Below are 15314 nucleotides of genomic sequence, written 5' to 3'. Positions count from 1 at the left end.
AACTCTAGTCACTGATCCCTACAAAGTTCACTGAACTGCAAGCACCTTAATGCCTAATTCGATTGCTGTCACACAGTTTAAGGAGGAGACGTGAGATTGATATTGTGAACTACTGCTATTGGCACTGCACTAATTTAACATGGGATAACCAATAAAGTATATAAAAAATTTACACTGCAATTTTCTTATTTTTAGTGGTAGAAAATTAGGCATATTGCGTTATACACAGGCTTATTCGGGTTGGGGCCAGGATCCCGGCGGTCAGCATCCCGGTCGCAGAATGCCGGTGGGGGTGGGGCAAGCGCAACTAAGCCCCTTGCGGGCTCGGTGGTGAGCTGTGCTAGCCGCAGGTTCTATTCCCGCTCTGTGGATGTCGTGGACACCCACGAGTTGGAATAGTCCCTGCTAGTCTGCATGCCGATGGTCGCAGAATGCCGGTGGGGGTGGGGCAAGTGCAACTAAGCCCCTTGCAGGCGCTCGGTGGTGAGCTGTGCTAGCCGCAGGTTCTATTCCCGCTCTGTGGATGTCGTGGACACCCACGAGTTGGAGTAGTCCCTGCTAGTCTGCATGCCGACGGTCGCAGAATGCCGGTGGGGGTGGGGCAAGTGCAACTAAGCCCCTTGCGGGCGCTCGGTGGTGAGCTGTGCTAGCCACAGGTTCCATTCCCGCTCTGTGGATGTCGTGGACATCCACGAGTTGGGATAGTCCCTGCTAGTCTGCATGCCGACGGTCGAAGAATGCCGGTGGGGGTGGGGCAAGCGCAGCTAAGCCCCTTGCGGGCTCGGTGGCGAGCTGCGCTAGCCACAGGTTCTATTCCCGCTCTATGGATGTCGTGGACACCCCCACAAGTTGGAATAGTCCCTGCTAGTCTGCATGCCGACAGTCGCAGAATGCCGGTGGGGGTGGGGCAAGCGCAACTAAGCCCCTTGCGGGCTCGGTGGCGAGCTGCGCTAGCCACAGGTTCTATTCCCGCCCTATGGATGTCGTGGACACCCATGAGTTGGAATAGTCCCTGCTAGTCTGCATGCCGACGGTCGCAGAATGCCGGTGGGGGTGGGGCAAGCGCAACTAATCCCCTTGCGGGCTCGGTTGCGAGCTGTGCTAGCCACAGGTTCTATTCCCGCTCCATGGATGTCGTGGACACCCACGAGTTGGAATAGTCCCTGCTAGTCTGCATGCTGACTATCTGTATTTTAATTGTTTGGGATGCAGGGGAAGTTTATGTGACCGTTGGTCACATATCTACATCCCGCTTATTAAGGCGTGAGATTTCTGTTGTAATATTCCAATTTCAGCACACTATGTATGAACCGCAAGGACAATATTATGCAAATCCAGCAGTAACAGAATCCTTTTTTTACATTGATAAACTGGTTTCCTTTATACAACTACTGCAACCACTAATGTGAACAAATCATAACCCATCAGCCCACAATAATACCCCTTTCACATCGCCAAAGAATAACCTGGTGTATTGCCGGGTCGACCTGGGCGGATGTGCGAAGTGAAAGGGTTGAGCAACCTGGCATTTCAACCCGGTAATAAAGGAGGGTTTAACACAGGCTATTGCCATGTCAGGTGTGTCTTCTGAACTGATTACCTGGGCAGATGCGATTTGGCACCCGTTCATACTATGGAGGAGGTGACATGGAATTGATATGCTCTCCAGGTGCCGCCTCTAAACTCCCCCCCCCCCCCCCTTCAGAGGCATCAGCGCCACCCTTGCCCCAAGGGTCAGGTTGCCAGTCTGAAAGGGGTCTGATGGCGGGTCACACCCGGGAAGGACCCGTGTGCAATTCCCGGCTGCAACCCGTGTTAGCAATGTGAAAGGGGTATAAACCACATACCATATAAAGGGGAAATTCAATTGGGAGTGAGGTTTAGCAAGGTTAAAAACTGTGCGTACCTCGTGTCTAATTTTGGATTACCACGGTTATGCGTGCTCCTGATTAAAAAATAAAATATAGATACTAACCCTCTGGTCTCCGGTGGTCTTCCCTTCATCTTCTCACTATTGAGGTGGCTGCATTCTGTTTTGCTAGTATGAGAGGCATAGATAGGACCAGTGTTTCTAGGGCATGCTGGTTCCTATAGTGCCATTTGGAGATACCAGGGGTTTCTCCAGGTAGGTTAGCTTTCAATTTGGATATATTTGTTAGGTGCCATTATCATGTGGCACTATACATATATGACCCACAAGGGCTGTTATTATTAGTACTGGGGATGGGTCTGTGGTGCAATTCCCCCTGGATTGGTGTATATATTTTTTGTATATAGATTTTGCTTTCCTTTTATTAACACCTACCTTTTCACATTTTCACATGCTACCCTGGGGTGGCTGGCCTTTGCCAACTTATGGGGTTCTGCACCCCAGATTTAGACCTAGTGTTAGGGACCACCAGTACTCAGAGGAGCCTTGTCGGGGCCTGGTGGCTTGCAATATATTTGCAAATATATGTAACTAAGACCTCTGGATTTCTAGTTACAGGTACAGTTTGGTGGGCTGGGGGACACCAAGGATTAATTCTCAGTTTCAGTACTGTAATTGAATTGCAAACCCCTCCGTCAATTGTATCTGCCCCACAATGCTATTAAAATATCTTTAGTGCTATCTTGTGTAATACCCCTTTTCCACTAGCTCAAAAAACCCGTTTTTTTGCACAGGGGTGCGCATCGACCCAGGTTTTTTGGTAGTAGAAAAGGCTCCCTCTAAAAAAACCCGTGTCAAGTGACCCGGGAATCCTACCCGGATAGCTGCCTGGGTTGGACCCGGGAATGACCCGGTTAAGAGTGTAGTGTAAACGGGTTACCCGGTTCATCCAACCCAGGACCCGTTTACAGAATGCTAGAGCCCATTCCTCCCTGACTGCAGTGTCCTGCGGGTGGTCGGGAAGTTAGGGGGATAGCGCATGCTGTCAGCGCTGCTGTCTGTCTTGCTATGCAGACAGCAGTGCTGGCCGGGAAAGTGTGTGCTGGAGGCTGTGGGCAGCCCAGCAGCTTCCAGAGTGCTGGGCTTTCCCCCAGCGTGACGGTGGGCAGCATCGAATTGGGGGCGTGACCAAACGGGACCATGGCCATGCCCCGAGGGTCCCAATCTGCCAGTTTTTATGTCATCTTCAAGCGCTGGCCAGAAGACACTGCAGTGTATATACGTCGCCGACCCGAGATATTCCTAGGTCAGTGCCGTTGTGGAAAAGGGGTCCATCTTGGGTCTGACCTGGCTTGGAACCATGTTCCAAATCCCAGGTCAGACCCGAGACTTCTAGTGGAAAAGGGGTATTACTTAACCTTGATATATCAGCCTACTTTCAAAGTCAGTAATGGAATCACCATTCATGAGACAAGAGGCCTAATTCAGATCTGTTTACTCACTAGCTATTTTTTGCAGCGCTGCGAACAGGTAGACGCCGCTAATAGGGGAGTGTATTTTAGCTTTGCAAGTGTGCGAATGCGTGTGCAGCCGCCCTGTACAAAGACAGCTTGTGCAGTTTCTGAGTAGCTCTGACCTTACTCAGCCGCTGCGATTGCTTCAGCCTATTTGAACCCGGAATTGACGTCAGACACCCGCCCTGCAAACGCTTGGACGCGCCTGCGTTTTTCCACACACTCCCAGAAAATGGTTAGTGCCACCCACAAACGCCCTCTTCCTGTTGATCTCCTTGCGAACGGCTGTGCAAATGTTTTCTTCGCTAGAACCAGTGCACAAAAATGAACCGCTTTGTAACCGTATGGTGCGCCTGCGCATTGCGGTGCATATGCATGCGCAGTAGTTACCTGATTGCTGCGCTGCGAAAATCGCTAGCGAGCGAACAGATCTGAATTGTGTGTGTACACAAAATGTATAAATTTAGCTTCCAGAATTAAATTTCACAATTTTATTGCAAGCTGGGGACAACATAGGGATACAGCTACATATATTTGCTAAAAGTACAGTATGACAATTTGTGTAACCTGGGCACATGTGTAATAAAGTAATGAAATCACGCTGTGGTTACGGGATCATGAAATGCATAATAAGTATGGTGAAACTTTAATATAAAACTGAATTTGAAGGTAATATCTCAAAATCTCAATAAATAATCAGACTTTTTGCATTTTTCGGTTCGGAATCATATTTATTGTATGTTTTCATTTAATCAAATCATGGAGAGAAAATAATTTATGGCTGTTAAATTGCCTTATTTCCATTATATAGACCCTGATATTGAGATCTTTGGGGGAATTCAGTTGTTTTGCTCGCACAATCTCTTGTATAAAGTTACAAGAGATCGCTGGGTGCAATTCAATTGTTTTAAATTTTTGCGCTGATAGGGCCCACACTGGCTGGGTTTCGCTGCGTAAAATTAGTGGGCGCGATGCGAAAAGTGCCATTTGGCCGCCCAAACGGGTCACTTTTCACTCATTTCTACTTGCCAGCATGGGAAGTGTGAGCAGAAATGTCATCGGTGCCGGCCATTCGCACCCAAATGGAACAACATTTGAATTGCTCTGTCGGACGCCATTTATTGGCCACAGGTGCGAAAGACAATTGAATTCCCCCCATTATGTGATAATTTAATCAAACACATTTCCATTGCTTTATATGCAGATGACTGAAAGCATGCCCATAATATTGTTTTCATTCAGTGTACACTAATATCAAGTACAAGATCACAAATCAAAATTATTTTCCTCTATTGGCAAAATAGAGTGCTTCAATTGGTTAATAAAGGTAACATCTTGTATCTCGACTTTTATGTTTTATGCTCTATGTCCATGTTGTAATGGAATTGCTCTATTGCCGTATAGAGACCGTTTGGTATCGGTAGATGCTAGTATCAAGTGGGCTAAAGGACCTCTGACGTCAGGGGAAGGAGCCACGTCAACAGGGGAAGGAGCCTGCCAGCGGGATAGTTCTGTCACTATCCACGCCACCAACTACTCCCTTTAGTAACCTGGTGGCGAGCGGAGACACCGTGCCAGAAGCATGGCGAGCGAAGCGGGCCGCAAGGGTACATTTTGGGTACCCTGTGCGGGCATGGCTCCTCCACGTGGTGACGCGGCTCCTCCCCCTGGTGACATCAGAGGTACTTTCTCCAACTTGATCTTAGACCTAACAGTTTGGTCACTGTGCCATAATTTGATCTCTGCAGCTACAGTGTTCACAAAAATGCGCTATAGCTCGTATTTTACGCGTTATAAAGCATGAACGGACTCAGTTTGCAAAAATGAGCGTGTCCCACAGGATTTGCCGTGCTGACCACTGTGCACTGCAACCAAAGGAATCCTTCCAATCCCTGTTGTGCTGCCTTATCAGTGTGAGACCACCCTCCCATTCACGTCACTGTCGGCTGCAGGTTGGACTGGCCTGCCATAGACGGACAGGAGGGAGGGGGTGGAGTGTGGATGGGGGTGCCGCCTCCCCTTGGACACAGCCGTTGCGGATACAGCAGAGATTTGTTTTTGCTCACCGCGATCACTGAGCTATATACAGAGCTATATACTTTTCTAATTGTTTATTTGTTAATTATAATTGTTGCTGTCAACATTACCACATGGAAAGTGTTTTCCCCCCTACAGTATGCACAACAGATTTGTTATGTTAAATACAGAAAACATTGGCACGCGGAATACATTATATCCAAAATATTTATACTGTTGCATCATGTTTTGGATTCAATTCACTACATGTTCTTAACATAATTTTTAAATGATATTTGAGGAGAAGTTTGTTGTGCAGCTTTGTATATACCACTATGTACAGGTTGAGTATCCCATATCCAAATATTCCGAAATACGGAATATTCCGAAATACGGACTTTTTTGAGGGAGAGTGAGATAGTGAAACCTTTGTTTTTTGATGGCTCAATGTACACAAACTTTGTTTAATACACAAAGTTATTAAAAATATTGTATTAAATGACCTTCAGGCTGTGTGTATAAGGGCCCTCATTCCGAGTTGATCGGTCGCAAGGCGAATTTAGCAGAGTTACACACGCTAAGCCGCCGCCTACTGGGAGTGAATCTTAGCTTCTTAAAATTGCGACCGATGTATGCGCAATATTGCGATTACTAACTACTTTGCAGTTTCAGAGTAGCTTCAGACTTACTCTGCCTGTGCGATCAGTTCAGTGCTTGTCGTTCCTGGTTGACGTCACAAACACACCCAGCGTTCGCCCAGGCACTCCCACCGTTTCTCCAGCCACTCCTGCGTTTTTTCCGGAAACGGTAGCGTTTTCAGCCACACGCCCCTGAAACGCCGTGTTTCCGCCCAGTAACACCCATTTCCTGTCAATCACATTACGATCGCCGGAGCGAAGAAAAAGCCGTGAGTAAAAATACTTTCTTCATAGTAAAGTTACTTGGCGCAGTCGCAGTGCGAACTTTGCGCATGCGTACTAAGCGGATTTTCACTGCGATGCGATGAAAAATACCGAGCGAACAACTCGGAATGAGGGCCAAGGTGTATATGAAACATAAATGAATTGTGTGAATGTAGACACACTTTGTTTAATGCACAAAGTTATAAAAAATATTGGCTAAAATTACCTTCAGGCTGTGTGTATAAGGTGTATATGTAACATAAATGCATTCTGTGCTTAGATTTAGGTCCCATCACCATGATATCTCATTATGGTATGCAATTATTCCAAAATACGGAAAAATCCCATATCCAAAATACCTCTGGTCCCAAGCATTTTGGATAAGGGAGACTCAACCTGTATTTCAGATTGCTAGTTTTAATGTATAAATTACTAATTATGGTAGTGTTTCTTACCGATTGTGGCCTTGTTTATTATCCCACTCCATTAATTCATGTCCACATTCTGTATGGGTTCTCTTGTGAATATGGGCTTATTTCTCACTGTATCTGTTCGGAGTTTAGCTGGGTACACACACAAGCGACGGGCATTTGTTCTGACATCGGAATAAATGCCCGTCTGTGGGGATTGCCAGTACACAGTAGCACGATGTTCGTGAAGAACGAAACGACCATGTTCTGTCGTTCATTAGCATAAACAAGGAAGCTAGCGACGGATACTAGCACATCAAACCTAGCGTCCCTCGCTACCGACTGCGTTAGTGCACAATACTAGGAACACACTGAGCGATATTAGAGATATGTCTCTCCAAAGCGGATTTTTGGCACGACCTCGCTCCAGTATGTACCCAGCTTTACAGAGGGATATTCAATTAGGTAATTGCTGGCAAAAATCCCTGCGCCTTGGGGAAAAGCTATCTGACTAAATAGCCTTTTTTCCCAAGCCTAAAGTCAGAGATTACCGCATGGAAACGAATAGATTCTGCATAAACTGCAGAATCTGTGGATGTCACCGTGTGTGAACCTCTGATTTTGCCATTTTCTTGCAGACTCTTCCTTGTGTCTCATGAAGCTGCGAGGTTCAGTCCACCATCTGGGACTAATTGGGGCTAATTGAATATGCCTAACAAACTGACTTAATTTTGGAGCATATATACTCACCGTTTTTTTAGTATAGGAGTTTGTTGTGAAGCTGTATAGTGTATTATTAAAGTTATTGTACATTTCAACAACAAAATTGTGACCGTTATCATTCATGAAATACAGCAAAGTGATCCTATAGTAAACACTTATAATGGGTGTAGTATGAGTTGCCAGCGGCCGAGTCCCCGGCGGCCATCATACCGGCGCCGGAATCCCGACCAACCGGCTTGCTGACAGCGGGGTGAGCGCAAATGAGCCCCTCGTGGGCCCCCAAGAGGGAGAAAAGGTGTCGGTATGCCGGTTGCCTGGATTCCAGCGCCGGTATACTGTGCGCCGGGATCCCAACAACCGGAATACTGAATACCATCCCTTATAATATGGTTATTGAATATGATTATTTTTTTATAATGACCCAGCTGCACACAATGTTATCTCATGATTTGGTGGTTTCTCTCCTGTGGACCTTACATCAAAATAATATACTTCACCAGTCTTCTGTCAGACTGTACTCATCCCCTGCCATGTTGGGAGGACTTAACTCTATCTACGTACTAAAATATATGGCTGTTAAGGTGTGTACACACTGTGAGATTCGGGCTAACCCCGATTCTCACTATGTGACATGGACTATGGTCGGTATCGCAAGCCTAGATGACTGCGCTTGCGATATTGACTATGGCGCTAATAAAGGAATTTTTGCTGAAAAGATGCGGGTGCATGAGCAGCACCTGTCTTACGCATGCGCCCATATTTTCTGTGGGGGGTCCGCAGAAAATGCGATCGCCTTTGCCTGTCAATCAGGCAGAAGTGGTCACGGGGCGGGGGAGGGGGGGGGGGGGGGGCGGGCAACACTCCGTTTCCAGGGAGGAGATGGAGCGTTGCGGGGACGGGGCAACCCGAATGGTGGGCGGTGCGGCGCGAATGGGGGCATATCAGGGGCGTGGTCACGACAGCTGCGTGACGTCACACGCAGCCGCCGCGACAGATAAAATGGCGCCGGGACTCCTGCGGCTGCAGCTAAGCTGTGCCGGCAGGAGTCATTTTTAGTTTCTGCTGACAAGCAGAAATTGCGAAGCAATCGCAATTTCTGCTTGTCGATGGGTGGGAGGTGACGGTCAGTATGCTCGGCGGCCCCCAGCATGCGAGCGAAAGGATAGCAAATTCTACTGATTAGCAGAATTTGCTATCTTTACTGAATTAAGGCCCGTACACACTGGCCAATATATATCGTCCGTTCTCTTGAACGGCCGATATATCGCGGGTCCATCGGCCAGTGTGTACGGCCGATACGTCTGTGAACTCCGTCATTCACAGACGTATCGCGTCGGCCCCGCAGCATAGCCGACAGCCAATATATCTACCGATATATTGGCGCGTCGCTGTGTGTGTACGGCGGTCGGCCGACCACCCGTGCACATGCTGCGGCGGCCGCCAGTGATTGACAGCTGAACTGGGCGGGCATGTGTACACGCCCGCCCAGTTCATGACGTCAGTCCCTGGCGGATCGGGCAGTGTGTATGCTCAACACACTGCTCGATCCGTCCATAGATATATCTGCCGATCAATTGATCGGCAGATATATCTTCCAGTGTGTACCCACCTTTAGCCCCTATGTACGATTTTGGCTAAGTATCAATTTTGACTTTTATACTAGATAGTCAAAATTGACGTGCCTGCACAGTCTATCTAGGCTTGCGATACCGACCTCGTGGGACCGCGCATCGGGATCGCAATGTCACTTTCACCTTGCGATCTGCACTAACTTTCCTTGCGATTTTTACTTTATAGTCAAAATCACAAGAAAATATCTCACCGTGTGTATGCACCTTTACAGTGCGCGAGTTTCACTGAGTTCTGAAATAACTGGTGGTCTAATCATTGCTGTTATTGTTACTTTAAGGTTTATGTGGCCTGTCAGTCAATGCTGATTGTCATTGTGGGGGCTGTGCCAGAATACCATATTGAGAAGGAAGAAGGACATGATGACAAAGACTTTATTAAACATGTTCGATTTTCTGACAACTTCACATCCATAGTATCGGAGGCAAGTATATTTTATTAATTAGATTGTATTAACATGAGAAAAGCACACAGTACCATGTCTGTTGTGTATATTGACTGCAGTTTTTACTATATATTAATAGTATTATTATTAGTATTATTATTATTATATAATGTGTGGTTTATAACTTAATATTACATTATAATCATGTAGTATACATCTCAAGTGTTTCTGCCCAGTATCTATGGGCCTAATTCAGAGATGTACGTAAACCAGATTTTTCCCACATCTCATGTTTTTAGATCTACGAATGCGCAGAAACCACTCAGCACATGGGCAGATTTGGGGCTGCAATGGCAATCACAGTGCCCTAAACGCTGCATCATAATTGACATGATGATGGCATTTGGGAGCAGAAACTTGCAGCGTTCCAGAAAACTGGTGCATGTCTGCCCAGTTTTCTGGGTGTACTGAAGCCAGTCTGGCTCCAGCAGCATGACTCAACTGGTGACTTAATCTTTTGTAACCTGATGTTCGTACAAATGATCTGATAAAGTGACCTTCTCAAGCATCGGATCACCATCAGTTGCAATAGTTGCGGCCCACGGCCAGTCTGCTTAAGCTGAAGCATACTCAGACTGCCCATCGGAAATGGTCAGACAGGTCTATGGAGTCTGCATCCAACAACGCATGCCCTGTGCTTGGCAAGCCTACAAAACGGGGTGATGTGCCCCCTTTTTGTAGAATGATTACAGTCGCTGCACCCCCAAATGCTGCAGCATGTCAGTTGTGCTGCGGTTAAGGGGGCTCTGCGAGCGATCAGGCAGGATACATTCTGCACATGCACAGTACCCCAACAATCAGATTTGTATGTAAACCATCGGGTGTCTGTACAAATCCAAATCCGTCCCATAGCTCCCAGCTGTTCTGATTTCAAAGTGATAGTCACGATTTGAGGTCCCTGTCCCACAGCTGACATTTTTATACTGATTTGTGGGAAATTGTAAGTCACATGCTACATGCAGCTGATTCAGGTGGCTCCAGTGTTTGCAACAATTCAGTGATGTGTTAGTAGGAAGGAGGGTGGTTGGGTGTGGCCTAGTTCTCCACAGTTACTGAGTTCTTCCACTAGGGTTGTGGCCAGACCTACAATGATACAGACACACCCCTTTCCTCCTGGGGGCTATAGTATGCAGCATACAGTACTATTTCTGTTCCATTTCCATCTCCTTTTCTCTAACGTCCTAGAGGATGCTGGGGACTCCGTAAGGACCATGGGGAGAGACGGGCTCCGCAGGAGACATGGGCACTTTAAGAAAGAATTTAGTTCCTGGTGTGCACTGGCTCCTCCCTCTCTGCCCCTCCTCCAGACCTCAGTTTGATTCTGTGCCCAGAGGAGCTGGGTGCTTTTCAGTGAGCTCTCCTGAGTTTGCTGATAGAAAGTTTTTTGTTAGGTTTTTTATTTTCAGGGAGCTCTGCTGGCAACAGACTCCATGCATTGTGGGACTGAGGGGAGAGAAGCAGCCCTACTCTCTGAAGCTAGGTCCTGCTTCTTAGGCTACTGGACACCATTAGCTCCAGAGGGATCGGTACGCAGGATCTTACCCTCGCCGTCCGTCCCAGAGCCGCGCCGCCGTCCCCCTCGCAGAGCCGGAAGACTGAAGCCGGGTGAGTATGAGAAGCAAGAAGACTTCACAGGTGGCAGAAGACTTCGTGATCTTCACTGAGGTAACGTACAGCACTGCAGCTGTGCGCCATTGCTTCACACACCTACACATACTCCGGTCACTGTTAGGGTGCAGGGCGCAGGGGGGGCGCCCTGGGCAGCATTTGGGACCTCATTCTGGCAAATGAACACATATATACAGCTGGGCACTGTATATATGTAGGAGCCCCCGCCAAAGAATTAAAATTTAAGCGGGACAGAAGCCCGCCGCCGAGGGGGCGGGGCTTCTCCCTCAGCACTCACCAGCGCCATTTTTTCTCCCCAGCACGCTGAGAGGAAGCTCCCCAGGCTCTCCCCTGCTGATACACGGTAGAAGAGGGTTGAAAAGAGAGGGGGGGGGGGGGGGCACATAATTAGACGAAAAAAAGTATATAAACAGCAGCTACTGGGTTAACATTAAGGTACTGTGTTATTCCTGGGTTATATAGCGCTGGGGTGTGTGCTGGCATACTCTCTCTCTGTCTCTCCAAAGGGCCTCGTGGGGGAACTGTCTTCAGAAAGGACATTCCCTGTGTGTGTGGTGTGTCGGTACGCTTGTGTCGACATGTCAGATGTGGAAGGCTATGTGGGAGAGGAGCGGGAGCAAATGAATGTGGTGTCTCCGCCGACGGCACCGACACCTGATTGGATGGATATGTGGAAGGTTTTAAATGATAATGTAAATTCCTTGCATAAAAGATTAGACAAGGCTGATGCATTGGGACAGGCAGGGTCTCAACCCTTGCCTGATCCTATGTCGCAGGGACCGTCGGGGTCTCATAAGCGCCTACTATCCCAAATTGTTGACACAGATACCGACATGGATTCTGACTCCAGTGTCGATTACGATGATGCAAAGTTACAGCCAAAGTTGGCTAAATCACTCCGATATATGATTATAGCAATTAAGGAAGTTTTGCACATCACAGAGGAAACCCCTGTCCCTGACACAAGGGTTTATATATATATAAGGGAAAGAAACCTGAGGTAACTTTTCCCCCCTCACACGAACTGAATGAGTTATGTGAAAAAGCTTGGGAATCTCCAGATAAAAAACTGCAGATTTCCAAACGGATTCTTATGGCGTATCCTTTCCCGTCAACGGACAGGTTACGATGGGAATCCTACCCTAGGGTGGACAAAGCTTTAACACGCTTATCCAAAAAGGTAGCCCTGCCGTCCCAGGATACGGCTACTCTCAAGGATGCTGCTGATCGCAAACAGGAGGGTACCCTGAAGTCCATTTATGCACATTCAGGTACCTTGCTCAGACCGGCAATCGCGTCGGCCTGGGTCTGTAGTGCAGTAGCGGCATGGACTGATACCTTATCAGAGGAGTTTGATACCCTAGATAGGGATACTGTTTTATTGACCCTGGGGCATATTAAAGACGCTGTCCTTTATATGAGAGATGCTCAAAGAGACATTAGTCTCTTGGGTTCTAGAATAAACGCTATGTCGATTTCTGCCAGAAGGGTCCTGTGGACTCGGCAATGGACAGGTGATGCCGACTCAAAACAACATATGGAGGTTTTACCTTACAGGGGTGAGGAATTGTTCGGTGAAGGTCTCTCGGACCTGGTCTCCAAAGTCAAATTTTTTGCCTTATGTTCCCTCACAGCCTATCACATTATCAAATGCAGTCCTTTCGTTCACAAAGAAACAAGAAAGTCCGAGGTGCGTCCTTTCTTGCCAGAGGGAGGGGCAGAGGAAAGAAGCTGCACAATACAGCTAGTTCCCAGGAACAGAAGTCCTCCCCGGCCTCTGCAAAATCCACCGCATGACGCTGGGGCACCACTGGCGGAGTCGGGGCCAGTGGGGGCGCGTCTTCGGAATTTCAGCCACATGTGGGTTCACTCCCAGGTGGATCCCTGGGCAATAGAAATTGTGTCTCAGGGTTACAAGCTGGAATTCGAAGAGGTGCCTCCTCGCCGGTTTTTCAAATCGGCCCTACCGTCTTCCCCCCTAGAGAGGGAGATAGTGTTAAATGCAATACAAAAATTGTATCTTCAGCAGGTGGTGGTCGAGGTTCCCCTCCTTCAACAGGGAAGGGGTTATTATTCGACCATGTTTGTGGTTCCGAAACCGGACGGTTCGGTCAGACCCATATTGAATTTAAAATCTCTGAACCTATACTTGGAGAGGTTCAAGTTCAAGATGGAATCGCTAAGAGCGGTCATCGCCAGCCTGGAAGGGGGGGATTTTATGGTGTCACTGGACATAAAGGATGCGTACCTTTATGTCCCCATTTATCCACCTCATCAGGCGTACCTAAGACTTGCGGTACAGGACTGTCATTACCAATTTCAGACGTTGCCGTTTGGTCTCTCAACGGCGCCGAGGATTTTCACCAAGGTAATGGCGGAAATGATGGTGCTCCTGCGCAAGCAGGGTGTCACAATTATCCCGTACTTGGACGATCTCCTCATAAAAGCGAGATCAAGAGAGCAGTTGCTGAACAGCGTATCTCTTTCACTGAAAGTGTTACAACAACACGGCTGGAGTCTCAATATCCCAAAGTCGCAGTTGGTTCCTACGACTCATCTGCCTTTCTTGGGCATGATTCTGGACACAAGCCAGAAAAGGGTTTATCTTCCGATAGAAAAAGCCCAGGAACTTATGACTCTGGTCAGGAACCTTTTGAAATCAAGACAGGTGTCCGTGCATCATTGCACTCGAGTCCTTGGAAAGATGGTGGCCTCTTACAAGGCCATTCCCTTTGGCAGGTTCCATGCGAGGACTTTCCAATGGGATCTGTTGGACAAGTGGTCCGGATCACATCTACAGATGCATCGGTTGATCACCCTGTCCCCCAGGGCTAGGGTGTCGCTCCTGTGGTGGCTGCAGAATGCTCACCTTCTCGAGGGCCGCAGATTCGGCATTCAGGATTGGATCCTGGTGACCACGGACGCAAGCCTCCGAGGTTGGGTAGCAGTCACACAGGGAAGAAATTTCCAAGGTCTTTGGTCAAGTCAAGAGACTTGTCTGCACATCAACATCCTGGAACTAAGGGCCATATACAACGTCCTACGTCAAGCGGAGGCCTTACTTCGCGACAAACCAGTTCTGATCCAGTCAGACAACATCACTGCAGTGGCTCATGTAAACCGCCAAGGCGGCACAAGGAGCAGAGCGGCAATGGCGGAAGCTACCAGGATTCTTCGCTGGGCGCACTGTCAGCAGTGTTCATTCCGGGAGTGGACAACTGGGAAGCAGACTTCCTCAGCAGACACGACCTACACCCGGGAGAGTGGGGACTTCATCTAGAAGTCTTCGCACAGATTGTGAGTCGGTGGGAACTGCCACAGATAGACATGATGGCGTCCCGCCTCAACAAAAAGCTACAGAGGTATTGCGCCAGGTCCAGAGACCCTCAGGCAGTAGCGGTAGACGCCCTCGTGACACCGAGGGTGTTCCGGTCCGTCTATGTATTTCCTCCTCTTCCTCTCATACCCAAGGTGTTGAGAATAGTAAGAAGAAAAGGAGTGAGAACAATCCTCGTTGTTCCAGATTGGCCACGACGGACCTGGTATCCAGATCTGCAGGAAATGCTCACGGAAGATCCGTGGCCTCTTCCTCTAAGGCAGGACCTGTTGCAACAGGGACCCTGTCTGTTCCAAGACTTACCGCGGCTGCGTTTGACGGCATGGCGGTTGAACGCCGGATCCTAGCGGAAAAAGGTATTCCGGTTGAGGTTATCCCTACGCTGGTAAAGGCTAGGAAGGAAGTAACAGCAAAACATTATCACCGTATATGGCGAAGATATGTTTCTTGGTGTGAGGCCAGGAATGCTCCTACGGAAGAATTCCATCTGGGCCGTTTCCTTCACTTCCTACAAACTGGAGTGGATTTGGGCCTTAAATTAGGCTCCATTAAGGTCCAGATTTCGGCCCTATCCATTTTCTTTCAAAAAGAATTGGCTTCTCTCCCAGAAGTTCAGACTTTTGTTAAGGGAGTACTGCATATTCAGCCTCCGTTTGTGCCTCTGGTGGCACCTTGGGACCTTAATGTGGGCTTGGACTTCCTAAAGTCACACTGGTTTGAACCACTGAAAACGGTGGAGTTGAAATATCTCACTTGGAAGGTGGTCATGTTATTAGCCCTGGCTTCGGCTAGGCGAGTGTCGGAATTAGCGGCTTTATCACATAAAAGCCCCTATCTGG

General features: G+C 48.1%; 1 protein-coding gene across 3 annotated transcripts in view; it reads left to right on the top strand.

The window, feature by feature from the left end:
• The window catches only part of LOC135056445 (solute carrier family 22 member 15-like), a 469036-nt gene that overhangs the window by 117555 nt on the left and 336167 nt on the right, over positions 1–15314 (top strand). For all 3 annotated transcript variants that reach the window (XM_063961635.1, XM_063961634.1, XM_063961636.1), the window contains exon 2: positions 9345–9488. In XM_063961635.1, coding sequence (XP_063817705.1) covers positions 9345–9488 — 144 coding nt within the window. The remainder of the gene's footprint in view (positions 1–9344; positions 9489–15314) is intronic.

The sequence above is a fragment of the Pseudophryne corroboree genome, chromosome 3 (genome assembly GCF_028390025.1).
Source record: "Pseudophryne corroboree isolate aPseCor3 chromosome 3, aPseCor3.hap2, whole genome shotgun sequence".
Lineage (NCBI taxonomy): Eukaryota > Metazoa > Chordata > Amphibia > Anura > Myobatrachidae > Pseudophryne > Pseudophryne corroboree.
This window is presented reverse-complemented; position numbering and strand designations above follow the sequence as displayed.